Source organism: Miniopterus schreibersii (genome assembly GCF_964146895.1).
Source record: "Miniopterus schreibersii genome assembly, chromosome: 11".
Classification (NCBI taxonomy): domain Eukaryota; kingdom Metazoa; phylum Chordata; class Mammalia; order Chiroptera; family Miniopteridae; genus Miniopterus; species Miniopterus schreibersii.
The window spans coordinates 442,760-468,209 of NC_138111.1; the positions used below are offsets into that span (position 1 = coordinate 442,760).

The 25,450-nt window shown below is 65.9% G+C and overlaps 3 protein-coding genes across 4 annotated transcripts; 2 read left to right on the top strand and 1 right to left on the bottom strand.

The window, feature by feature from the left end:
- Window positions 1-281: 281 nt before the first annotated feature.
- Window positions 282-7,298, top strand: UAP1L1 (UDP-N-acetylglucosamine pyrophosphorylase 1 like 1). The gene is made up of 9 exons (XM_081152152.1): window positions 282-581; window positions 1,322-1,526; window positions 1,748-1,923; window positions 2,209-2,381; window positions 2,829-3,022; window positions 3,424-3,564; window positions 4,039-4,224; window positions 4,788-4,854; window positions 5,275-7,298. Exons 1-9 carry the CDS (start codon window positions 293-295, stop codon window positions 5,356-5,358), a joined length of 1,515 nt encoding a protein of 504 aa, XP_081008278.1. The 5' UTR covers window positions 282-292; the 3' UTR covers window positions 5,359-7,298.
- Window positions 7,299-8,179: 881 nt separating this feature from the next.
- On the top strand, window positions 8,180-17,864 carry MAN1B1 (mannosidase alpha class 1B member 1). Of its 2 annotated transcripts, none has more exons than XM_081150907.1 (13): window positions 8,180-8,415; window positions 9,006-9,114; window positions 9,706-9,821; window positions 10,467-10,621; window positions 10,899-11,008; window positions 12,090-12,275; window positions 12,878-13,026; window positions 13,392-13,580; window positions 14,639-14,829; window positions 15,351-15,471; window positions 15,926-16,123; window positions 16,196-16,327; window positions 16,989-17,864. In XM_081150907.1, the coding sequence occupies exons 1-13, from the start codon at window positions 8,305-8,307 to the stop codon at window positions 17,190-17,192; spliced, it is 1,971 nt and encodes a 656-aa protein (XP_081007033.1). In that variant the 5' UTR covers window positions 8,180-8,304; the 3' UTR covers window positions 17,193-17,864. The 2 variants fall into 2 exon arrangements, with proteins under 2 accessions (XP_081007033.1, XP_081007032.1); XM_081150906.1 differs by having other exon boundaries at window positions 8,212-8,415; window positions 10,470-10,621.
- Window positions 17,865-18,618: 754 nt separating this feature from the next.
- DPP7 (dipeptidyl peptidase 7) lies at window positions 18,619-22,157 on the bottom strand. The gene is made up of 13 exons (XM_081150908.1): window positions 21,904-22,157; window positions 21,724-21,837; window positions 21,505-21,644; window positions 21,262-21,425; window positions 20,983-21,118; window positions 20,830-20,911; window positions 20,555-20,721; window positions 20,345-20,405; window positions 19,923-20,041; window positions 19,619-19,775; window positions 19,428-19,492; window positions 19,029-19,099; window positions 18,619-18,912 (listed from the first exon to the last, which is right to left on the bottom strand). Exons 1-13 carry the CDS (start codon window positions 21,983-21,985, stop codon window positions 18,777-18,779), a joined length of 1,494 nt encoding a protein of 497 aa, XP_081007034.1. The 5' UTR covers window positions 21,986-22,157; the 3' UTR covers window positions 18,619-18,776.
- Between the last annotated feature and the right edge of the window lie 3,293 nt (window positions 22,158-25,450).

Consider the following 25,450-nt stretch of genomic DNA (forward strand, 5'->3'; position numbering starts at 1 on the left):
AGCGCCCCCACCCAGGGCAGCGGGCACAGGGGGTGTATTTGAACTGAACGCAGTCGGCAAGGGGGGTGTCGCAGAACCTGCGGGGAGAGGCTCCCCGGCTCCTGGCCCCCAGGCCTCAGGCGCCCCTGCGCCGCGGCTCGCGCGACCCCCGAGATCCCGTCCAGCGGGCGGGGCGGGACCGGGGGCAGGGCCTGGGCGGGGCGCGGGGCCGGCGCCGCCCGCCGCGCCCGTGACGTCGCGCGGGCCCTGCGGGTCACGAGTGCCAGCGCGGCCGGCGGCGGGCGGCGGCGACATGGCCTCGGAGCGGGAGGTGCGCGCCCGGCTGCGGCGCGCGGGCCAGGAGCACCTCCTGCGGTTCTGCGCGGAGCTGGCGCCCGGGCCGCGCGCCGCGCTGCTGGCGGAGCTGCGGCCGCTGGAGCCCGAGGCGCTGCGCGAGCACTGCGGGCGCGCGGCCGCGGCCTGTGCGCGCCCCCCGGGCCCGCCGCCCGGCCTGGCCGCGCGCCTGCGGCCCCTGCCCCCCGAGCGCGTGGGCAGCGTCGTCCGCAGCGACCCCGAGACGCGGCGGCTCTGGGAGGAGGAAGGTAGGCGGGCAGGAGGCCGGGCGAGGCGGGCGTCCGGCGGGGGGCGCCTGGCCGGCGGAGGGGCCTTGCCCGTAGAGAGGGCGAGAGCAGAGGCTGTGCCTGGAGGAGTTTCCTTCGTCGTAATACTTCGCAGTCTCCTCCCCCCGCTCACACGCACCCGCTCGCGCCTGCGGTGGGGGGAGCCCCCCGACGCCGCGGAGCTGGCAGCCGCCCCTGCCCGCATCCCCTCGGGAGGTGCCTCGTGCACGCGCACACCTGGCTGGCCAGTGCCCAGCCCACAGGCGTGCTGGCCGCGGGGGACCCCGTGCGCACTTGGACACCCGCCTTCTCGCGCCAGCGTGGGCGCAGGCGCATTCCTGGTGGTCTCTTGGCCTGGAGGTGAGGCAGGTGCTCCGGGAGAGGAGCTTGGAGCCTGCCCAGCCCCGCCCCCGCGGCCCCCACAGCTGGGGGGCGGGGGACGGTGGGGGTAGCGCTGACCAAGCGGATCAGTCAGACCCCTTGGACCCTCTGAAGGATCCAGGTTGGGAGTGAGCCCAGGAGGACATCCTCAGAAACCTCTGAAGTGTCAGGGCAAGGGTTAGCTTTGGGTGGAGTCCTGGCCCAGGTGAGGTCAGGTATCTGGGAATTTCTTCCCGGTGGCTATCAGAAGTCAGTCCCGGGCACAAGCTTGGCTCGCTCTGAAGTGAAGGGGTGGCAGTGTGCCGTCCCAGGCCTCTCCTCATGGCCCCCCATGCCTCCAGGTTTCCACCAGATCGCCCTGAACAAGGTGGCCGTGCTGCTGCTGGCTGGTGGGCAGGGCACTCGCCTGGGTGTCACCTACCCCAAGGGCATGTATGAGGTGGGGCTGCCCAGCCAGAAGACTCTGTATCAGCTGCAGGCAGAGCGGATTCGGCGGGTGGAGCAGCTGGCTGGCGAGCGCCATGGGACCCGCTGCACGGTGCCCTGGTGTGCCTTCTCTGCATGACCTTGGCCCCAGTGTGATCCCCCCATGTAGCCCCAGCTCTGCCCCACACCAAGATTTGAACCCTAACCCCTGCACAGCCCCGGACAGAGCCCAACATCCACCCAGTCAGGCCTGGAGCCTCCACCCAGACTGGATCCCGCTGGCAGCCCCTGTCAGAGCCAGGCCCTCCTAAAGGCCCTCTCAGCCTTTCCTCCCCTGGCAGGTACATCATGACGAGTGAGTTCACCCTGGGGCCCACCGCCGAGTTCTTCAAGGAGCATGACTTCTTTCACCTGGACCCCGACAATGTGGTCATGTTTGAGCAGCGCATGCTGCCTGCTGTGACCTTTGATGGCAAGGCCATCCTGGAGCGGAAAGACAAGGTTGCCATGGCCCCAGGTATGCCTCACCCCTGGCCTAGACCAGCTAGCGAGGGGGCAGGAGGCCTGGGACAGGCTGGAATGTGCCGCCTGCAGGCTGTGTGGTTCTGGGAGAGTGGCTTGCCCTGTCTGGCCTTAATTTCCGTCCATCATGGGGCATTTCCACAGGACTATCTGGATAGTGAGAGAGCTGCCTCAGGCACAAGGTCCAGCCCGGAGGGGCCTCCTACCTCCAGCAAGCCTGGACAGCCGGGTGAGGCCCGGCTGGAGCACCCGCAGGACGCACCCCTTTCTCCCTCTGCAGATGGCAACGGGGGCCTGTACTGCGCGCTGGCGGACCACCAGATCTTGGAGGACATGGAGCGCCGAGGAGTGGAGTTTGTGCACGTGTACTGTGTGGACAACATCCTGGTGCGGCTGGCGGACCCCGCCTTCATCGGCTTCTGCGTGCTGCGAGGTGCTGACTGCGGCGCCAAGGTGAGCGCTCCGCCCTGCCCCCCGCCCCGCCCCGCCCCGCCCTCCAGCCCCACCTCCGACCACATCGCCCTGCCCATCAACCCAGCCCCGCCCTCCGCCCCGCCCCGCCCCCAGCCCCGCCCTGACCTCATCGCCCCGCCCATCAACCCAGCCCCGCCCCCGACTCGCAGTGCCCCGCCCTCCAGCCCCGCCCCGACCTCATTGCCCCGCCCATCAAAACAGCCCCGCCCCCGACTCGCAGTGCCCCGCCCTCCGCCCTGCCCAGCCCCGACCTCACCGCCCCGCCCACCCTCCCAGCCCCGCCCATCCGCACCCTCCCCTGTCCCCGGCTGCATTGCCCCGCCCATCAAGCCCCGCCCCAGCCGCCTGACCGCCCCCCCCCCCACACACACCCACCGGCTGTGCCCCACCTGACCCAGCCTTCCCAGCCCACCTGTCCGGCTGCAGGTGGTGGAAAAGGCCTACCCGGAGGAGCCTGTGGGCGTGGTGTGCCAGGTGGACGGCGTCCCCCAGGTGGTGGAGTACAGTGAGATCAGCCCCGAGACCGTGAGCCTTCGCGGGCCCGATGGGAGCCTGCTGTACAACGCGGGCAACATCTGCAACCACTTCTTCACGCGCCGCTTCCTCCAGGTGGTCACCAGGTGTGCCATGACCGGAGGCTGAGCTGCCTAGGATGGGGCTGTGGTCAGGAGCTGGCCGGTGGGTTGGGATGGAGAAAGGTTCTTGATGTTTAAAGAAGCTCAAGGCCCCAGAGAGCCCAGCAGCTGGTGTAAGGCTCTGCGGCCAGGTTGTCCGGTTCTTCCTGTGGTGTGGCGCGTGGTCCGCCGGCACCACCTCGGCCCCAGTGGCCATTTCACCTGGGCAGGGATGATGGTGTCTGGCTCTCGGGTCGGGGGGTGCAGGAGGATGCCTGTGCCTGCCCGGGGCCCCTGCTCAGCTTCCACCGCTTGGTGCCCCGCAGGGCCCACCTGTCACCTGCCTCACCTGGCTGGGTATCTTGTCTGAACTGGGTCTTTCCTCCCTTGCCCCCCTGTCCCCCCAGGGAGTTGGAGCCCTTGCTGAAGCCACATGCTGCTGTGAAGAAAGTCCCCTACGTCGACGAAGAGGGAAACCTGGTGAAGCCGCTAAAACCGAACGGAATAAAGATGGAGAAGTTCGTGTTCGACGTGTTCCAGTTTGCTGAGTTAGTGGCAGACTTTACTCTTTCCATCTACCCTCCCATTCCGGTGGTGGGCTCCGAAGTTGGGCAGGGATGTGGAGGCCCCTTCCCAGTGGGGAGCTGGGGGAGCGGGGGAGCTGGGGGAGCGGGAGAAGGCCAGAGGAAGCAGCCCCCCCGAGGGCAGGAACTTAGGGAACATCAAGGGCTATGGACTTTGGGGAGACACCTGGCTCCTCCTGAGTCCTCCGTCTGCTGTTTCCAGGCCATGGAGCTGGGGTCTCCCCCAGGGTGTTGGGCCTCACTCTGGGGTCCCAGGGCCTGAGGTTTGACTGGTGGCAGTTGGAGGGAGGACTTCAGGCAACTCCTGTGGGGCCTTCCTTAGGCCTGCTGCTCATGGAACAGGCCTCGCTCAGGCACTGCAACCCGGGCCTGGCCTCCACCTGCCCAGGACCAGGGCCTGTGGGCCACAACGTCGGGCCACCAGTTCTTTCCCCCCAGGAATTTCGTGGCCTTTGAGGTGCTGCGGGAGGAGGAGTTCTCCCCTCTGAAGAATGCTGACTCGGCCGACAGGGACAACCCCACCACAGCCCGGCGGGCCCTGCTCACCCAGCACTACCGCTGGGCCCTGCAGGCGGGGGCCCACTTCGTGGATGCACACGGGGCCCGGCTCCCCAAGCTGGCCAGGTGAGTGTGGGCCCCAGGGTGCTGCCAGCCCTGCTGCTGTCTGAGCAGGTGCTGTGTGCCCAGTTCGGCCATACAGTGACCACCACTGAGGCCTTGTGGCCTAACTCCTTAAAGTCTACTCAGGGCCCTGGGGAAGGTGGGGACGCAGCCTTACCTGGCTCATTCATGAGCTTTGAAACCAAGACCCAAGCAGGACACTTGGAAAACAGCAAGGGAGGTCACTTTTTAGGGCCAGGAAGGAAAAGAACATTAGGTTCCCATTTCTTCGATTATCTACAGCCGCCACCTAAATCTGGCAGTCCAGGATCTGTGTGGGATGCCTGCGAGAAAGGGCAGGGTTCCAGCCCAAATCAGGGCCTATCACTTGGGCAGGGGCAGTGTGCTCAGGGCTCTGGGTGTCCAGATGAAGAGATGACCGAGAAAAGAACTGTGGGGAGCTGGGCATGTGGTGGTCAGCCTGCTGGGCCACATAGGGACAGGGCCAGCTCCCACGATGGGCAGTGCTGGGGGTGGGCCCTGGGGAATGCACTCATGAGCAGATGCTGACAAGTGGGCTCCCTCAGGCTTCCCAGCAGTGGAGAGCCTCCGGCCATCTGTGAGATCTCCCCATTGGTGTCCTACTCTGGAGAGGTGAGAGCTACCTGGGCATCTGGGGCTTTTCCGGGGTCAGGCCTGCATTGTCAGAGGAAAATGGTCTGGGGAGAGGTGGGTGCTTAGATGTAAAGTCACAGCTCTGCCTCATTTTACCAGTGGGGTAAATGAGTCCTTAAGTAGCAGAGGACCTTCCAGGATATGGGGTGGGGTGAGGGTGAAGCCCTCCAATGTCCTGGGAGGGGTGGGCAGGACATGCCAGCTCAGCCTTGCTGAGGGAGGAGTGCTGTCCATTCCCCTCTGGGTAAGTTCTGGCCTGATCCTGCTGGGAGGGCTCAGGCTGACCTGCAGTCTTGAGGTGACATCTGACCCTTGTTCCTGGAAGCACCCCTCCCCAGCTCCAGGCAGAATTGGGAGCCCCACCTGGGGCTAAGAGGTGGACACTTGGCTTGTTTCCAGGGTCTGGAGGTGTACCTGCAAGGCCAGGAGTTCCGGTCCCCACTCATCCTGGACGAGAACTGGGTCAGAGCATCGCAGCCCTGACCAACTCCCAGACCTGCCCACCCCTGGGGTCCGCAGGGTTGTAGATGTGGCCCTGACCTGGGGATCCGGGTAGGAAGGCAGGCAACTGTGCCTTTCTGGACCATGGAACACAGAAGGAAGAGCCCTGGTTTACACGAAGTGGGTCCTGTCTGGTCACCGCTTCCCACAGGCCTTCTGTGGGCCAATGAGAACTCTTCAGCTCTAGTCTTGGCTGTGAGGTCCAAGTAGGAGGCAGAGGGACTCTGGATCTTGGACTGTGGGGCTGAGGGAAATGTGGGATCAATGAGGGCAGCAGGCCCTGCCTGTGAGCTAAGACAGGACAGTGGCTTCTCTGGGGAGCACCAGCCACACCCAGCTTTTCTACAGATATACAGACCAAATAAGGGGGGGGGGGGCGCTATCCTTCCCTCACAGGGTGGCTTTTTAAAAATACATTTTTTATTCATTTCAGAGAGAGGAAGGGAGAGGGAGAGAGAGATAGAAACATCAATGATGAGAGTCATTGATCAGCTGCCTCCTGCACACACACCCCGCATGTGCCCTGACCGGGAATCGAACCTCAGTCTCCTGGATCATAGGTCGATGCTCAGCCGCTGAGCCACATCAGCTGGGCCAGGGTGACTTCTTTAGAGGGACTCCCCCCTCCCTCCCTGGCAGCTGAACCAGGAACTGGGATGAGGCTGGGGGCTCACCGCCCAGCCTGCCAGCTGAGGCTGACAGGAGAAGGGGGCTGGCTGCACCCGAGAGAGAAGCTGGGCCTGAGACGGAATTCTCTCCAGTCTTTGAGGCCTCAGTCCCCCGTCATGTCTGCAGCTGTTTGGGCTGCTGAGTTTTAGGTGCTTCTTCAAGAACTAGCGGGACCAATACCTGTGGCCTCCTTTGGTGGTCATTAATCTGGAATTTAAGTAGGTGGGGAGCACCATCCCTCACCCAGTCTGCCAGTAGCTTCTGATCTTGGTGCTCCCACTCCTCCCCTGCTCTATGGAGGGGCAGGGGCACAGCCTCCATACTTGGGACCACAGCACCCTCCCTGCACTCCTGCCGCCTGGCTGAGGCTGGGAGAAGCCAGCTGGTCCTGGTCTCTTGTCCTGGCTTTGCTGCTCTGGGCCCCAGCGCCTCCTTCCCCTCTGGAAACAGCACAGGAGCATCTACCTCCCCGCTGACGTGAAGAGCAGCAGACAATGCAGCCTGCTGCTGAACTGGGTCACCTGCCACTCCCCTCCACTGACGTTTACAAGCCGCAGAGAACCCACTGGTGTCCCCAGGAAAGGATGGTGGGTTCCAGTGCAGACGAATCCTCCAGTGGCTCATAGTGGACCGTGGCTTCACCCATGCATCTCTATCTGGGCACGATAGCAGATTCAGGGCCGTGCCCAGGTCTCCCAGTCTTTTTGAAAACCTCAAAATCAAACCGTGTGCCTTAGGATCTTCTTCTGAGCTGCTCCGCAGGCGATCTGGGGGCCTAGGGCAGAGGAGGGTCCGCCCAGGTGGAGGCCCAGGCCCAGGGTCCTGCCCAGACTGGAACGCTGCACAATCTTTTTTTCTAAGTAGAGTTTGCTGGGCAAACTATTGAAACAGCTCACTTTTTAAAAAAACACACACATGTATTTTTGAAAAATTATGCCTTTGTATAAAGTTTCAAACAGCACAGAGCCCCGGGTACCCTTCAAGTGTCCTGTAATCTGTGTAGCCTGCGTGGTTACAGGAGGCTACCACCTGAGGACACGGCGCTCAGCCTCTTCTCACAGGTGCACCCCTGCCGTCCACCCTGCGCTCAAGCTGGACGGTCCATCACCACAAAGATCTTCGTGCCACCTTTATAGCCACCTCCCATCTCCAACCCCAGACAACTGCTAATGAAACAACCGCATTTGAAAGATTGCGGACTTGTGATTTCTCAGCAAGGTGGGGGGTCGCCAATAAACACCGCGCGTGGCTGGCCCCTGGCCTGGAGGGTGCAGTCTTTGACCCGCGTGCGCGGCGGGAACACCCCAGGTGCTCACAGCTCTGTCCCCCGGGGCTGGAGCTCACGCGCGGCCGAACCCGCTCCGGGCCGACCGGGGAGCCCTCCTGCTTCCTCTCGGGCCCTGGGGGGGGGGGGGTCGGGCACCCGGGGGGCGGGCCCACAGCCGGCCCCTTGGACCAGGTCTGGGGCGGCTCCTGCGCTCGGGTCAGACATCCCCGGGCTGCGCCCTCCTGCGCTCGCTTCCTCCTGATCCCACCGTTTCCCTGGTAACCGTGCAGCGGGAGACGCGGGAGGGGCCGCTGGAACCGCGCGCAGAGCGGCCGGTGGGGCGAGCCGGGCCCCGGACGGGGCGGGCGGCGCTCGGCGGGGAGCCCCGCGGACGCCCGACGGCTTCCAGGCGGGGCTGGGGGAGCACCGGGCACGGCCCTGAGCTAGGCACGTCCCGCAGGCACCGGGCGGCTCTGCTACGCGGGGGCCCACCGCGCGCCCCAGGGGTGGGAACCGCGAGGGGTGCCCCGCCCCCGCGCCAACAGGACGGGGCGGCCGGCCGGTCGTCGCTGCCCGCAGGACTTGGGGCGGCCGGGCCTGAGACGCGGACCAGCGCCCTCGCGGGGAAGCCCCGGGACCCCGCGCCCCGAGGGGCGGCCCCGCCCAGCGCGCAGCCCAGGCCCCGCCCACAAGCCCCGGGGACGACGCCGGCGTCGGGGGCGTGGGGTCGGCGCGCAGGCGCAGGAGCGAGGACACGCCTGCGCCCTGAGAGGTAAACAAGCTGGCGGCGCCGGCCCGGTCGGGCGCACGCGCAGTAGGGTTCGGGGCGCGGGGCGCACGCGCATTGGCGGGGAGCACGATGGGCGGGGTGTCGCGGGAGCTGCGATGGCTGCCCACGGGTGTCCGCGGACCCGAGCCGCTCGCCCGCCTCGCAGCGCCGCCTCTTGACGCCGCCCGTGGGCGGGGACCCCCGGGCCGCCGCCGCCGCTGCCATGTACCCGCCCGCGCCCCCCGCGCCGCGCCGGGACTTCGTCTCGGTGACGCTGAGCTTCGGCCGCGGCGACGGCGGCAGCACCGCCCGGCAGCGCCGCTCGTGCTGGAGGGTGAGGCCCGGCTCCGTCCGCAGCCCCGGCCGCGCTGCCCGAGGCGCAGGCCCTGGTCCGCGGGGCGGGCGCGGTCCCGGCTGCTCCGTCACGGGCCGCGTGGGCGGGAGGGCGCGGGGCCGGGGCCGCCCCCAGCGGGGTCCCGGGCGAGGCGTCTCCGACTCGACGGAAACCTGAGGTTCCCCGGGGAGCCCTCCCCGGGGCCCGGGAGCTCCAGCTCCAGCAGGTTCACCCCCGGTGCCCTCCCGGCGCCGGGGACCCAGGGCGCCCACAGACCCCAGCTGGGCAGGTGCAGGTCCGGCCGGGCCTGAGCCGCGGCACGTGCCTTGAGGGACCTCCGCCGCCCGGTACCGGGCAGAAGCGGACTCTCCGTCCGTTCTCACCCCGTCTCTCCCGTCCCGGGCATCCTGCCGCCTGCATGACCAGCTCAGCCTGTCGCCCAGCCGGGAGGGGACGGCCCCAGTTGGAACACAGTAGAGCTGCACACCCGGGACCTCCTGAGGCCCCCACTGTCCACTGGGCTTGTCACGGGGAGAGATGGCCCCTGTGCTGTTCCCAGTAACAAGTGTCCCTCTCCGCCCCTCCCTTAGAAGTGGAAGCAACTGTCGCGGTTACAGCGCAACGTGGTTCTCTTCCTCCTGGCCTTCCTGGGGCTCTGTGGGCTCCTGTCCTACGTCAGCGTGGCTGACCCGTGGAAAGGTACCTGCGCCCGCGCCTCCGACGGCTGAGGGCGGCCGGGCGGACCTGAGCTTGCCGCCCACCAGCTCAGCTCCAGGAGCCACAGGGCAGCTAGTGGGCAGGAAGCCCGGGACAGGGTGTGGGGTGCCCGGCCCCCTTGCTGGAACAGGGGAGCTAAGGCCACGTCCTGGGGCTGCCTCCCACGCGAGTCTGGGGGGGCCGGCACCATGCTCGGCCCTGGGGTTCCAGGCTCGCTCTAGCACATCTGTGGTTTTCATCACAGGGCTGAGCGGGTGAGGGGCAGGCGCCCCGACTCCCCTGAGCTGCTTGAGGGAGGAGCGCTGAGCAGCTGCTGCGGGTGCCAGGTGCACTTTCGGGAGGAAACACAGGAAAGCGTTGGGGTGGGGTGGGGGTGGGACAGGAACACAGAGGGCCGGTGCGTGCAGGTTCGGTGCTCCCTGCCATCCTGGAACGGGCTCGGGTGACCGTCCCGAGGCCTGAGGTGTCCTTTGTTAAGAAACAGTGAGCACCTGTCTGGGTGTCTCCTAGGAGGCCTCTGAGCACCCTCCGGGCCTGGTGGTGCATCTGAGTTCAGCAGGTTCTCTCGTTCAGTCCCGAACGGCAGGTCAGCGGGAGAGCAGAAGGCCAGGCCAGCAAACCCGCCCGTCTTGCCAGCTCCTCAGAAGGCAGATGCTGACCCAGGAAAGGGCCCGGGGCTGCCGCCTCAGGTACTGACCACGCCGCGGGCGGGGCCGTGACCGGGCTCAGGTCCACAGCATCAGAACAGCAGTAGGACTCAAACCAACCGGGAAGGATGCCACCTGGTCAATGCCACCCTCCCTTCTGCCTGGTGGGAAGACCCCTGGGGCAGGAAGGAGGAGTGTTCTTTCCTTCAAGCTCAGGGCACGTGCTGGGCTCTGGATGCCGGGTCAGGTGGTGAACCGAGCAGACTGTCCTCCCCAGAGCTGCAGGAACAGGCAGGCGGCCCCCGTGTGCATCCTGTGAGGACAAGGGCACACGCCTGCAGGGGGCCGGGCCCTAGGTCAGGGCAGCCTCTCTGAGGACGGGACACTGCACAGGAGTCTGAAAGCTGAGCAGCCCTGGCTCTGGGTAGAGTTGGGAGCAGGGTGCCATCCAGGGAGCTGCCCAAGGCAGGGCTTCACCCACACCCAGGACACACTAGTCCACGTGCAGAGTCTCCACCCAGGTCTGTCAGGGCCAGAAAGTGATGTGAAAGGTGCTCCCCCAAACCTGCACCTCACAGTGAAGAAGGAAATAGTCCAGCTCATGCCCAGCACCCGGGGTGGAAACAACGGCAGCCCGTAGGCGGTTGAATTCCTCTGCTCTCAGCAGTGACTCTTACCTTTGTCTAGAAGCCTCAGAGGCAGGCCCGGCGGGGGCCCCCCCACCTGCAGATCAGAGCCCCCAGTAGAGACTCGGAGGACAGGAGGCAGGGTGACGTCAAGAGGAGAGAGGAGGTGGTGGGCCAAGCTCCCCAGGAAGAAAACCCGCAGAGGAGCATCGTCAGGTACCGGGAGCCGCGGGCACGGGTCTGAATGTGCCAAGGCAGAGGCCGCTGTACCCACTGTCTCTTTCCTGAGAAACAGAAACAGGGAGAGAAACAGCGTGTGGTGAACGTCTGCCTCCGAAGCGGGCAGTTTGTGCCCATCCTGAGAGCGGGCCCCAGGGTGGGGGTCCTGCCTGCTCGTCGCGTGGCGTGGAGGGCGAGCCTGAGCCCGGCCAGGCAGCCGCCTTGGGCCTTGGGCCTGTGCCCTGCCCTGCTGACGGCCGCTCTCTCCCTGAAGCTGGCGGGGAGCAGTGATCGAGCCGGAGCCGGGCACTGGAGTCCCTTCCAGACAGGCAGAGGCCCCCACCAGGCCTGCCTTGCAGGCCCCCAGCATTCTGGATGGACAAGGTAAGGCCCCACCTGCGTCCTCGGGGTTCCCACTTAGACATCCTGAGAAAGAGGGTGTGTGGACACGCAGGTGAGTGTCCAGGGTGTGGGGTGGAGTGCCGGCTAGCCCTCTGAGGCTGGTCATCCCTAGGCACCCAGGTGTGCCCCAGGTCTCACTTTTCAGAGCTTTGTTGACACCGTTGTCCCATGTCCAGGGCTGTGGCGACAGGAATGTGTGTGTGGGAGGCTTGTTTTCCTGCCCATGTCTGGTCCAAGAGGGGCCTGGGGATGTGGAGACACAGGTGCTCCTTGGCATCTCCCCCAGGCCTGAGGGACTCGGGCAGCTGGGTGGGTGCCCTGCATTTGGGCACCAGTGGTTGGGCGCCTGTTGGGTGCTGGCACTTTGTTGGAAGAGGAGGGAGTTCAGAGCCGGGCTGGTGGCCGGGCCTGTGGGGACTGAGAGTGATCGCGTGGCCTGACGGCAAAGCTGTGAGGATCACAAGGGGAGACCTCTACCCCACAGAGAGGACACATGGTGTGAAGCCAGTGACCTGTTTTCGTGGACACGGTCCCCTGTGTGTCCTGCACGTGTGGGGAGTAGAGCCTCCCCGGTGCATCGTGGGCGCTGCAGACGGGCTACAAAGGGACCACAGTGTGCCTGCCCCACAGCGTCTCCTCTTGGACGCCACCAGGCGGGTTCATGAGACGAGGTGGGCTGGCTCTCCTCACCAGCACCTGTCACCGTTGGTATTCCCAAGCCCGAGTTGCCAGTGCAGCCAGTGTGACTGTGCCTCTGATCTGTGGCCTAAAATGCCTTTGTGCACCGATGCTCCCTGTGGCCCCAGTGGAGTGGACGGGACCAGGCCAGGTGGACGCGAGTCTGGGCTGTCTTATGAGGCCCTCAGTGCCTCGCCATCTCCACAGCCATGTCCAGCCCTGAGGGTTTCACCTCCGGTTCTGTGCCTGGACTGTCAAGCCTTCTGCTGCGCTGTGGCCCTGGACAGCGTTCCTCAGGTCACCAGCATCCTTGCTTGGGGCCCCAGGGGGGCTGTGTCTCCCTGACCAGGTCCAAGGTCCCCCTGACCCGCTTCCCTCCCTCCAGCCCCCCCTAACAAGCGCCAGAAGGCCGTGATAGATGCCTTCCTCCACGCGTGGACTGGGTATCACAAGTTTGCCTGGGGTCACGACGAGTTGAAGCCTGTGTCCAAGTCCTTTGGCGAGTGGTTCGGCCTCGGCCTCACACTGATCGACGCCCTGGACACCATGTGGATTTTGGGTCTGAAGAAAGGTACCTGTCATTCAGCTCACGGCTTCATGTGTGCAACGTGCGGCGAGTGGGCGGCGGTCCCTGGGAGGCCCCCCCGCTGTGTCCACCGACATGGGCTTCCCTTCTCTGGGTGACGGGAGTGGATGTGAGACAAGAGCCAAGTGTGGACCCTGGGTGGGCGTCTGAGGGCATTTTCCGCCTGGGTTTCTGTTGCATTTGGGAGAGGGCCCCGTGGCGGGAGATGGCAGATAGCCTGATGTGGCTGCCAGCACCCAGAACCTGTCCCTGACGTCCACCTTGTGCCACACAGCTGGGGGCAAACGGATGGGGCGTCGTCGTCAGTTATTCCTGAGTGATGTTTTCTGAAAAGGCTGAGGACTGCCACTGAGCTACCCACGTGGTCCCTGACCCGTGGCCTCTGATGGTCGACCACTTGTGCTCACAGCTGGGTGTGGCTCCTCAGCTGCACGCCAGCCTGTTTATGCTCAGGCTGGAAGACTTGGGGTTTATGCCGTTGCCCCTGAGGAGAAAGATGGGCAGAAGAATGCACGTTGCCCAGGGAGAGAGGTCCTAGGGGCCATGAGACCTGTGAGCATGTCCTCTGCCTCTCCCGTTTCATGTAGAATTTGGAAAAGCCAGGAAATGGGTGTCTGAGAAGTTAGAGTTTCAGAAAAATGTGGATGTCAACCTGTTTGAGAGCACCATCCGGATCCTGGGGGGGCTTCTGAGCGCCTACCACCTGTCTGGGGACAAGCTCTTCCTGGAGAAGGCCGTGAGTGTCCTGCGCCAGGTGGCCTTCACCTTCGGGGCCCTGAGCCACGAGGCTCACCCAGTTTTTCCTTTGCTCTGGGGATTCTGGGGCAGGGGGTGTTTCCGCTTTCCTTCTCTTAAATTCATTTGTCATTTTGGGGGTGAGCTGAGCAGAGCAGCACAACTCGTCCCCCTGCAGCCCCAGGGACATCGCTCGAGCTCAGGAGTCCAGCTCACTCTGCTGCTGCGGAGGGCGGGGGCCCCGTGAAGCCAGGAGGCTTATGTCTGTCCTGTGATTGGATGGAAGCGGGTGATGGGTCTGCACCGTGAAGGGTAGACGTGGCCTCGGGGACAGCAGACGGTGACCTCTCGCTGTGTGTGTATCAGGAAGATTTGGGGAATCGGCTGATGCCTGCGTTCCAAACGCCCTCCAAGATTCCGTACTCAGACGTGAACATCGGCACTGGAGTTGCCCACCCACCCTGGTGGACGTCAGACAGCACAGTGGCCGAGGTGACGAGCATCCAGCTGGAGTTCCGCGAGCTCTCTCGTCTCACAGGGGTCAAGAAATTCCAGGTACGGGGCCTGGTGTCTGGCAGAGGCTCTGGCTCAGCACAGTGGGTGCCGGCCATGCGGACACTGAGTCCGGGCCGGGAGGCCACTGCCTTTCCACTAGAGCCCTGTTTTCTCACCGATGCCAGGGCTCAGGCCTGGGAGGCATGGACTGGCGGGTGAGCCTCTGCCCTGGCCCCACCTACCCTGCCTTGGTGCAACACGTGTCTTTCGGGCCCTGATAGAGCTGGCTGCATGTCTGAGCCGCCTCAGGGCCAGCGTGCAGAGGCCCCTCTGTCTCCGCTGCCTGGGTTGGCTCTGTTGACCTGCTGGCATTGTAGCCAGTTTTGTGTTGGTGACATTGAGATTGTCCAGCCGACAGCCTCCGGTGACGCTGTGGTGGCCCATGGAGTGGGCGAGAGGAGCAGTTGGCGGTGTTGAGGTGGAATGAAAACCTCAGCATTTGGCCATTTACCCTGAGATGGCCTCAGCGCCCATGTGTTGCTGGGTCTTTGCAGTAGCTGGAGATCAAAGAGGAACATCTTCTGGGAGGCAGTTATCTGTTGGGACGGGTGGATATGCTGGGTAGAGACCCACAGGGCACCCTGTGCAGGGTCCTGATCCCTCTGATGTGCACAGAGCTGTGGGAGCACAGATGGGTGCTGCCCGGCAAGACTTGAGCACAGAGGAGCTGAGGTTGGTTGGGGCGGGGCCGACGCACAGTTCACTTGGTGGACAAGGGGTCGGGGCAGTCGACGGTTAGCAGCAGCCCTGGGCTCGGGAGCGGACCTGTCTGCCTCCCTCCAGTAAGCAGGAGCAGGTGGCCCTGAGGGCTGGCTGTGGGGGCTGAGACCTGCCCAGAGGACAAGGGCCTGTGGTGTCTGCCACCCCGAGGTGGCCGTCTGGAAACCAACCGGTTGCTCTGTGGTGTGGGCTGGCCAGAGCCGGGGGCAGTGGGCCAAGGAAGCAGCGGCCAGGACGTCGACCTTCTCGCTGCCAGGAACGGATCGCTCAGGGCAGAGCACACGAAGCCCTTGGACCGCTGGGCACCCTCGCTCACCCGCCCTCTCCTGTCTGCCCAGGAGGCCGCGGAGGAGGTGACCAGGCACGTCCACTCCCTGTCGGGAAAGAAGGATGGGCTGGTGCCCATGTTCATCAACACACACAGCGGCCTCTTCACCCACCTGGGCGTGTTCACTCTGGGCGCCAGGGCCGACAGCTACTACGAGTACCTGCTGAAGCAGTGGATCCAGGGCGGGAGGCAGGACACACAGTGAGGCGCCTCTGCCCCCCCTCGGGCCCTTCGTGGGGAGGAGAGGCTGGGGAGCCGGGTCTGGGTGTGGCTGCCTGCGGGGCCCAGCTCTGCCCAGCCCAGGAGGCAGCGGAGACAGCTAGTCCCCTCGAGCAGAAGGCAGAGGCGCCAGGACACCTGGGCCTCCCTCCACGTGTCACTTTGGTGCCTAACAGGACCCTTCCCCAGACAGCAGTGCCACAGCCCCTCAGTTTGTAAAACCCAGGCGAACCCTCAACAGGGATCCGGGATGGCTGCCGCCTCCGGCCTGGGTGATGTGACCTGGACCCCTGGGGGGGAGGCCGTTGCCATCAGGGAGCCTCCCCTCCCAGGGGCTCCGCTGGCGGGAAGGAGCAACCTGCCAGGCTGACAGCACAGGCTCCACCCCCACGCAGGCGCCAGCGTCCGGGGCAGGGTCAGGCCTTGCAGCCTTTAACGTATAAGCCACAGCTCAGGTCCTGCGCCTGCCTGGTCTGAGCAGACAGGACCTGCTTGTCCCACAGGTTGAGGGACGACTACCTGGAGGCCATCGAGGGAATCAAAAGGCACCTGCTGCGCAAATCTGAACCCAGCAAGCTCACCTTCGTGGGGGAGCTCACCCATGGCCGCTTCAGCGCCAAGATGGTGAGGGCCTGCGAGGTCCAGGCTGGGCAGGGGCCTGGAACCTGGGGCTCCGAACTAGGACCAGGAGAGAACAGTGACATCGTGGCCAAGGCAGACGTGGGCTGCACGGCCTGGGCTGTCCCCCCAGTGTGGGGATGACCTCTGAGGTGCCACAGGTGCCTGCCCTTGGCCCCCCCTCCCCCAGCCCCCCCCCTGCAGCTGGCGCCCCCCCATCGTTGGAGGCTGGGGAGAGACCTGGTCAGGCTTGCTCCCGGGACTGGACAGGGCTTCTTCCACCAGCTCGTCTGCCCACACTGAGCCCAAGTGCTTGGCCTGGGTGTTGGTGCCTGTCCTGCTCCTGACCTGTGGAGGCCGAGGGCTCCGGGGATGTGGGAGGCTGCTCTGGGGCGGCGCTGGGCCAGGTGGAGCCTGAGTGGCCGCTGGCTGTGGTAGTGAGGAGCCCCTTCAATTTCAGGACCACCTGGTGTGCTTCTTGCCGGGGGCGCTGGCCCTGGGCGCCCACTATGGCCTGCCTGCTGACCATATGGAGCTGGCTCGGGAGCTCATGGATACTTGCTACCAGATGAACAGGCAGATGGAGACAGGACTGAGCCCCGAGATCGTGCACTTCAACCTGTATGCGCAGAAGAGCCAGAAGGACGTGCAGGTCAAGGTGAGTGGGGCCAAAACGGTGGGGCAGGGTGCAGGGCACTGTGTGGGCCTCACACCCGGCCTGTGTCCCCAGCCGGCCGACAGGCACAACCTGCTGCGTCCCGAGACGGTGGAGAGCCTGTTCTACCTGTACCGCTTCACGGGGGACCGCAAGTACCAGGACTGGGGCTGGGAGATCTTCCAGAGCTTCAACGCCTACACACGGGTGAGCCGCCCACGCATGGCCAGCTCCTCACAGTCACCTTCCCAGGGTGGCTGCGTGCGGGAGGGGCAGGCTTGCTGTGGCTTCTGGGACGACCTTCTCCTTCTAGGTGTCACCGAGGGTCTCGGGCACGTGCATCCCTCCACACTGTTTGAGAGACAGCCAGTTAGGGAGGGTCCCTGCCATGTCCCTCCTGGGTCCACCATGTGGCCCGGGCAAACCTGGTCCACCCGAAACAACCTCGGGGCCACTGCTCCCCAGGACTGGCACCAAGACCACAGTGCCTCCCACTGTCCTCAGACCCAGCCACGTGCCACAGCTCAGAGAAAGAAAGTCACGCCCTGCCCAGGGCCCACCACCTGCTGGGCGGAGCTGAGACCTGACCTTTGCCCTGTGGTGTGCAGGCGCATGGCCTCAGCGTGTGGGAGGCCCCCACAGGGTTCTGGAGGCAGCACTCCCACCAGTCACCCACGGGCAGCTGGCACTGGGGTCTCTGGAGGAGCCAGGCTGACCTCCAGGCCTCCATCCCAGGCACTGTGGGGCCATTTGCTGTGGGGAGGCAGGGAGCTCTGGGTGCCTCCAGCGGGTGACCCTCTTGAGGACTGAGGCTGGGTGTGGGGAGCGGTTGTGCCTGCAGCAGTGACGCACGGCCTTGGTTCCGCAGATCCCCACAGGCGGCTATTCTTCTATCAGCAACGTCCAGGACCCACACAATCCCCAGCCCAAGGACAAGATGGAAAGCTTCTTCCTGGGGGAGACGCTCAAATACCTGTACCTGCTCTTCTCCGACCACCGGGACCTGCTCAGCCTGGACACCTACGTGTTCAACACCGAGGCCCACCCCCTGCCCATCTGGGCCCCCGCATAGGCACTGCCTTGGGGCCTGTCACTCCTTGTGTGCAAGGGTGCCCGTCGGCTGGACCCTGGCCCTGGATGGGCCCACCCTCCTTCGACCTTGGCCGTGTGGTGTCTGCCCAGCTGGCTGGACACGCTCCGGGCCAGGCTGGTGACAGAGGCCAGGAGGCAGCCAGGCTGCTACATCTCTGGGCTTGGAGAGGAGCCCGGGGCTGCCCCGGGCAGCAGGTATCCACCCTGGCTGTGGGCTCCTTGTCTGTGGTCCGTCCCATCAGGACGTCGGGGCGAGGAAGTCAGCCTGGATCAGGGGCCCGTCCTCGGGGCTTCCTGCTCCTCCGAGGACCTTAAATCATGACGTACATTCCTGAAACCTGGGCATCCCCTGCAGCCAGCACACGGGCTGCATGGGGTCCCGGGCCTCTGGTCACCTCCTGGGGCCACTGTGGGTCCCCAGACCCCATGTGCTCAGGGGCAGGAGTAGAGGGGGCACCAGAGTGCAGCTCAGCCTTGCTGTCAGCCTGTGACCCTGTCCTGACAGGTCTCGGGGCTCCTGGCTGGCTGTGCTGTTTACGTGTTGGACTCAGGGATCCTGCGGGGTCTGGTCGTGAGGTGACAGGTTTGCCCTGCTCCCAGGCCACCCCAGTGGGACGGACCTTCAGTTGAGATAAAGGAGATCTGCTCTGACCGCTGCGTGTGTGTGTGGGGTTGACTGCTCCTGGCACTTGGGTGGAATTGGGGGCAAGTGGGTTGGTCAGGATCCTACGGTCACCCGCTCACACCCCCACATGCACGTTTTTCTGGGTGTGGTCTCCTGAGGTCACTTTCTTGGGGTGTGGGGTGTCCAGTCCCCTCCTGCAGCATCCACACACGCCTTAGGACTGACCCTGGGCAGCTTCAGCAGAGAAGACCAACCTGGGCCTTGGCATGGGTCCCTGCCCCTAACACCAGATGACCTAGGACAGGCCCAGCTCTGCCCTGTGTTAAGCTGGCAGCGGTTGCCCTCCTCACGTCCAGGAAGTCCACTTCCCCCAGAAGCCAGGGCCTCTCCGAGCACTGACACTCCTCAGCCGAGGTCGGCTCCCAGCGCATCCTCTGGGCCTGGGTTCTCAGCTGTGATCTCAGGTGCCCTGGTGGCAGCCCCCGCCTACCCCTTGGCCTCCCAGGCTGCACTCAGCTCGCCCTCGGCCTGGCTCCCAGCCCTGCACTGCCTGTGCTTGGGAAGGCGCAGAGCTTGTCCCAGCCGTCGTGACTCCCACCTCCCTCCCTGCAGAGCCCCCACAGCAGAGGGTGTGGGGTTCTCGGGGTGCATTCACACGGTGGTGGCGACATTGAAACAAGGCATAGAAGGGAGGCGGGGCGTGGCTTGGGTGGCTTCTGATGTTTGGTGTCGTGGTTCAGCTGGCCCACCCCCTCCCGCCCGTCACAGGCAAACAGCACACTTGGGGTTGGGGATCGTTTTATTGTGGCAGATGGGGAAGGGTGGCACTGCAGTGCATTCAGTGCGTCCACTCCCTCCTCGTGGGGTTTGGCTAGCCCCTCCCTCGGGCATGGCCAGCCCTGGGGTCACTTCGACAAGCCCCCTCAGCGGCCTCCGGTCCTAGCTGGGGAAGTGCCTTTCAGCCTTGGAGACTCGGTGCTGCACCTGCCGAGCCTCCGCGACCCACTGGCGAATGAGCATGGCCTCCAGTCTGCGCGCCTCCAGGACGGACGGGGGGTCTGCCGGGTGGGATGCTCTGAGGAGCAGGTGGGGCACTCAGCGGGCAGGCCAACCTGTGCCCCACAAGACCCCCAGCCAGGTCCAGCCATGGGCCCAGGCCAGGCCCAGCACCCTCCCAGGACAGGACCGCACCTGAGGTCTAGGTGATGTGCCCCGCCTCGGATGGTGATGCTGATGACAGACGCACTCAGGTTTCTCTGGATCTGTCCATGGGAGACGCCTGTAAGGTGCGGTGGGAGCTCCAGGCGGTCAGCCCCCAGCCCTCCCCCAGAGCCTGCAGGTCCACGCCATGGGGTGCAGCTAGCACAGTAACTCGAGGTGACTGCATAGCCTTGAACGTTCTCATCAGAGAGGCGAGTCAGAGGCCAGGTCCCATCAAGTCAGGAAAAGAACCAGGAGGGAGCAAGGAGCAGCCCCGGGTGTGGGCATCAGCATGGGCACAGGCACGGGCACAGCGGCTCCTTGGGAAGATTGCAAACTGGCAGGGAGCCTGCCTGGGGCAGCTACTGTCCAGCACGGCCTGTAACTCACCCCACCCCTGGCCCAGGGGTCCAGGTCACCGTTGGAAAAGATGATGTTGCTGGCAGATCCAAGGTCTGAAAGGGACAGAGTAAGTGGGGGACCAGGCGGGGCCCGAGCTCAGTGAGCCGCGGGGCAGCTCAGAACCCAGCTCTGCCAGCTCAGTGCAGAGGGGAGACAGCCCCGCCCCACCCCAGCCTCACCAGCCCCCCCGAAGCTGGTGTGCAGCCAGTCGGGCCGGGGCCACACGCCCCACGTGTCCAGGCAGTACTGCTGGCGTTGCTCCTCGGTGAAGGGCATCTCGGGGAACAGGTCCGTCACGTTGTTGCTGGAGAAAGTCAGGCTGATCTCCGTGCAGGCCTGCAGGCGGGCACCTCCCTCAGCACCGTCCCTGGCAGCCCCAGGCCCCCCCCACCCCATACCTGGTAGTCCCAGGACCCCCACCCAACCCTGGCAGCCCCAGACCCCCCACCCAACCCTGGCAGCCCCAGGCGCCCCACCCCATACCTGGTAGTCCCAGGCCTTGGCATTGGGGCCCAAGCCACAGCCTGTGGGGTCTGCACAGGCCTGGTACTGCTGGTAGATGTCGTAACAGGGCTCGGTGCCTGAAGAGTTGTACACCAGCCCTGGGGAGAGGGGTGCTGAGGCCAGGTGCCTGGACGCCCACCCTGCCTGCTCAGAGGGGTCCTGCCGGGGTCAGGGCTCTGGGGTCTCATGTGCCAGGAGGAGTGAGGTCCCTGGGTCTGTACTAGCAGCCCCTGTGCTCCCTGCCAAGACCTCCCACAGCCCCTTGGGGCAGTGACCCCAGGCTGGGCCAGGAGGAAGGCGGCCACTCCCTAATCAAAGGTGATGGTGGGGGTGTCCTGGGCCCCACACAGCCCACCTGCCCCCACTCGGCACCAGGACCGGGGCTGGGGCTGGGGACGCACCTGCCAGTGCTCGGAGCCCCTTGATCCTCTGGCTCTCGCTCAGCAGCAGGTTGCAGGCCACCTGGTTGGGGGGTGCCAGCGGAGCACCTCAGCAGAGGACCCCGCCTCCCGGCTCGCCCTCCCCTGGTCCCAGGCTGCAGAGGGTGCGGGGCCCGGGGTGGCGGCCCGCCCCTGCCCGGCCCTGCCCTGCCCGCGAAGCAGGGGCCTTGCCTTGACAGGATTGGCGGGGAAGTGCCCCAAGAAGTCGGTGGGGTAGGGGTAGTCCATCATGGCCAGCACGGTGAAGGCGTTCCGGGCGAACCCGAAGAGCTGGGCCAGGTCCCTCCCGCCCGAGAGCGGCTGGCAGGTGCCGAGCTCCTGGCTGACCAGGGCGTGTGCTGCCAGGAGGGGGCAGCGCGAGGCCTCAGAGGGCTGCCGGGGGGGCGGGGGGCCGGGGGGCCGGGGGGGGGCGGGGGCCGGGGGGCCGGGGGGCGCAGCCTCCTCACCTCCCTGTAGGAACAAGTCCTTGACCTGCCGGAAGGCGTCCCGCACCCCCTGCGCACACTTGGGACCCTGGCCCTGGAAGTCCTGAGAAAGGAGAGGCTGTGGCCGAGCCCGGCCCCGCCACCCCCACCGGGCCCCCCAGGCCTCTCGCTCACCACTGAGACGTCCCGGAAAAACTGATAGGCGTCCCCAAGGCCGGCCACTGACACGACCGGCGCGCTGGCCGCCAGTGCCCCCGCCACCAGGTGGGGGTACTTCATCCTCATGTAGGCGCTGAGCATCCCCCCGTAGCTGTTGGGGAGCAAGGTCAGGGGCGGGGCCGCGGCCCAGCACGCCCCTTCCCCTCCTCAGCGACCCCCCCGTGCCCCAGAGGGGCCTGAGCAGTCTAAGGACCAGGAAACACCCTCGGGGAGGAAGGGGTGGTGAGGACCCACCTCCCGCCAAAGGCGATGGTGGGGACGTCCTGGGCCCGGAGGCTCTGCCGCAGCGCCTGGAGCAGCCTGGCGAAGTCGGCCAGCGCCTGCTCCACCGTCAGCAGCTCCGTGTACCCGCGGCGGGTGGACCGCTCCTCGAAGGGGAGCGACTTTCCGTAGTACCGCTGTGGGCAGGGCCGGCCGTGACCTTGCCGCCTGCCCGTCCCCCCGCTCCCCCCCCGCAGCGGGGCGCCCGGTACCCACGTGCTCCGCAAAGACAACCAGGGCCTCCTGCTGTGCTGCCAGCTCCAGGATGAACCCCGAGTTGTTGGCGAAGGCCCACACGTCCCCCTCGTTGCCCGTGTAGAAGAACAGGGGCCCCTCACCCCTCTTCCAGAACTTCTCTGTGGGGTGCAGGCGGGAAGGGGTTGAGTGAGGCGTGTGACCGGCCCCCAGGAGCTGGGGGGCCCCAGGCGGCCTCACCTGACACCAGGAATCGCTGCGGGAAGGTCTTGTTGCCGAACCTCTCGAAGTTGAAATGATCCAGGAGCTGATCGAAGTAGTTCTCCCGGAAGTCGGGGTCCAGGGCCCTGCGGGCTGGAGGGCGCGGTGCTCAGGGGACGGCTGCCAGGCGGCGGCGGGAGGCCCCGGATCCCCACTTACCCCCGGCCTCCAGGCGGTGCAGCCCCAGCGCCAGCAGCAGGGCCAGGGCCCAGGGCAGGGCCCGCGGGGGCCGGGGGCTCATGTCCGCTGGGCGGCCGAGAGCATGTCACGTGGCTGCGGGGACACCTCACGTGGCGGCTGGGCGGGGCTGTGCCCTGGGCGCCCGTCCCTCCGCTCCTGCTCCTCCGGCTGGCGCAGCAGGGCCTCCCTCCCGTCCTCAGGCTTCCTGGCAGCCATTGTGTCACCATGGAGATGGTCGCCCTGGGGACCCGGGAAGCAGGCCGGGCTCAAGGGCCTGGCGCTGGGACAGGGCCGGGTGCCCAGCCACCTGTCTCCCGGCCGCCCCATGCCTCCCCGCTGGTCACCCAGAACGGCCTTCCTCGCCCCAGGTGCCAGGTGGGTGCGTCCCCAGCACACACCTGGGCGAGAGGCGACAGCCCTGCCGTCCTGGCCGTTCCGGGCGCCCCAGCCTCACAGCCACAGGGAGACGATCTGGGCCAGGCCCCCCTGCAGGCGGGCCCCTGGGGGGGGCTGCCCAAGGGGGAGGGAAGGGGCCTCGGAAGTTGGGGGGGGGGGTGTCCCACGCAGAGGGCAGCAGCCCCGAGAATGATCTTGTCTGAGCGACAGCCAGGGGTCACGGCCATGGGTCGGGGTCCTGGAGCCCGGCAGGGGTTGGGCAGGGGGAGGTGGCTGCTGAGAGCCCGGGAGGGAGGAAGGGGCCCACGGCCTCTGCTGGGACCCGGGACCTCTCCCCCCTCAGGCCAGTCCCTTCACTCAGTGAGACAGGCCCCCCGGGAGCGCCTGGGCCCCAGGACAGAAAGGCACCCCCTGCCCCGGGGTCCAGTCCAGGGCCTGGGCGAGGGCCCCCCACGGAGCGGATCCCTCCCCCCACCGGCTGCAGGGAGGAGCGACACCCACCCCCTCCCGAGATGTCCGTGGCCAGCATGGCCCCGCCTCTGCCCAGGCGGCCTGTCTGGTGCTGGGGCTGACAGGGGAGGTCTGGCCACTGGCGTTGGCCGCTGTCCCCCTGTCCCAAGACCGTCACCGAGGCAACCAGTGTGATGACAGTGAGCCTCCCTCACATCACACCAGCCCCGGGTGTGGTTGCCCCAGTCGCCCAGGGCCACAGCAGTCACCCCACAGTGCCTCCCCGTGTCCCCACCCCCAGGCCCCATCCGTGCCCCTGTCCCCATGTCCTCCTGTCCCTCCTATTCCTACGTCCCCGTGTCCCTGTGCCCCTGTGTCCCCCTGTCCTCCTGCCCCTCCCATCCCCCATGTTCCCATGGCCCGGCCTCTGGGTGCCCACCCCTGTGTTCTCACCCCTGTGTCTCCGTGACCCCATATCCCTGCCCCTGTGTCTCTGTCCCCGTGCCCTCCTGTGCCCCATGCCAGGTGCCCATCCCTGCGTGCCAGCCCCCATGTCCCCGTACCTGTGTCCCCGTGTCCTCGTGTGCCCACCCCTGTGCGCCCCCCCCCGCGCCCCCCTGCCTGTTTCCCTGTCCCCGTGTCCCCCTGTCCCCATGTCCCCCTCCCCGAGCCCTGCCCACCATATCTCCCTCCTCCCGTGTCTGCGTCTCCAAGTTCCAATGTCCCCGGGTCCCTGTGTCCGTGTTCTTCTGTCCCCGTAGCTGCGCCCAGGGCTTCCCGTCCTGCGTGAAGTAGACAGTGGCCCTCAGGGCGGGGGCCACGTCCAGACAAGGACCCGAGCCCCGCCCGGGGTGTCCCCTCGGTCCCCTCAGCTCCCCCGTCCAGGCGGCGGCAGGTGGCTCTCACTCCCCGGGGACAGGCCTGCCGCGGGGCCGCCCCGCGGGACGCGCCGAACGCCTGGGGGTCGGAAGCCCTCCCCGCAACGGCCTGGGGAAAGGCTGGGCCCGGCGCCCTCCAGGGTTCACGCCGGGTCTCCGGCGCCCCTGCTCTGCCCTTTCCGACCTCAAAGCGGTGAGAATGGGGGCGGGCCCAGGTGAGTGTCGGATTTTACCCTGTTCGCCGTCTGTGAATCGGGAGCCTTAAGCTCCCTGTGGGTGCTGTGCCACGCTCTCCGCTCCCGTGTCCCAAACAACCCTCACCGCCATCGCCCCCGCGGCTGGTCCCCGGCCCCTGGGCAGCCGCCTGGTGCATTTGGCTTAATGGCGTCAAGGTCCAGCCCCGCTGGTGTGCGTCCGACGCCCCTCCTCTCCTCGTCTCTGGTTAATCCATTGACCTTCAGAGAGCGGGAGGGAGGAGGCGGAGGGAGAGACGTGGGTGAGAGACAGGATCGGCTGCCTCCCGCCGCACCCAGCACGGCCGGGTGGGACCTGCCACCGAGGAGGGTGCCCTCGGCCGGAACGAACCCGGGACCCTTCAGCCTGCAGTCCCACGCCCCAGCCACTGAGCACAGCTAGGGCCGCCCCTCTTTTTTTTTTTTTTTTAAATATGTTTTTATTGATTTCAGAGAGAGGAAAGGAGAGAGAGAGAGGGAAACATCAGTGATGAGAGTCACTGACCGGCTGCCTCCCGCACGCCCCCGACTGGGGATCGAGCCCGCAACCCGGGCTGTGCCCCGACCGGGAATCGAACCCCCATCGCCTGGATCCTGGGCCGACGCTCAACCGCTGAGCCACGCCCGGCCGGGCTGCCCCTGTTTTAAAGGTAACATCCCGCTGGGTGCAGATTCCGCGTTTCCCGATCCATTCACCCGTCAGCGGGCACTGGGGTAGAGTCTATCCCTCAGCTCCTCTGAGAGATCCTCTGGGAACCTGGGTGTGCAGATATCTCCCCGGGCCCCTGCTGCAGGTCCGTGGGGTGTGCCCGGGAGGGGGACAGCTGGGTCCCGTGGCCGGGCCACGTTTCCCTTTGCAAAAAGCTGCCACACTGACCCCCACGGCGGCGGCTCCACGTGGGGTTCCCGCCGGCAGGGCAGGCCTGGCTCCCCCGGCGCCCTCGCCAGCGCTCGCCGCCTCCTGTTTGCAGCGTCCCCGCGAGCAGGGGGTGGGCCCCCGGTGGGGCTGGGGTTTGCGTTTTCCTAATGAGCTGAGAGCTGAGCGTCTCCTGTGCTTACTGGGCATCCACACGTCGTCTTTGGAGAAACCTCTATTCAGACGCTTTGCCCGGCTGGGAGCAGGGACCCGGGCGTCCCGGAGCAGGCCCTGTGCCCCCGGCTCGGACGCACGCTGCCCCCGGGCGTGGGGCCACCTTCCCTTGCCTGTTAAATCATTCACGAGACACAGTGTCCCCTGTTCATAAAGGTGCTTTTACTGTTGGTTTATTTGTTGAGTTCTAGGTTTATTTGCTGTTGACTCTGTTTTTATTGTTTCTGTTGTTGAGTTTTGGGAGCTTTTAAAAATAATTCTGGATGTGACTCCTTCGCCGTCGGGACAGCTTTGCCCGTCCTGCGGGCTGCCTTTTACGCTGACGATGGTGCTCTTGGTGCACAAAAGTCTCTGTTTTGATGAAGTCCAATGTGTCTATTGCTTACTTTGCTGCTGTGTTTTGGGGTTTTATCTAGGAATCCACAGTCAAATCCAGGTTGTGACGGTTCAACCCCATGTCTCTTTGCTTGTTTTTTGTT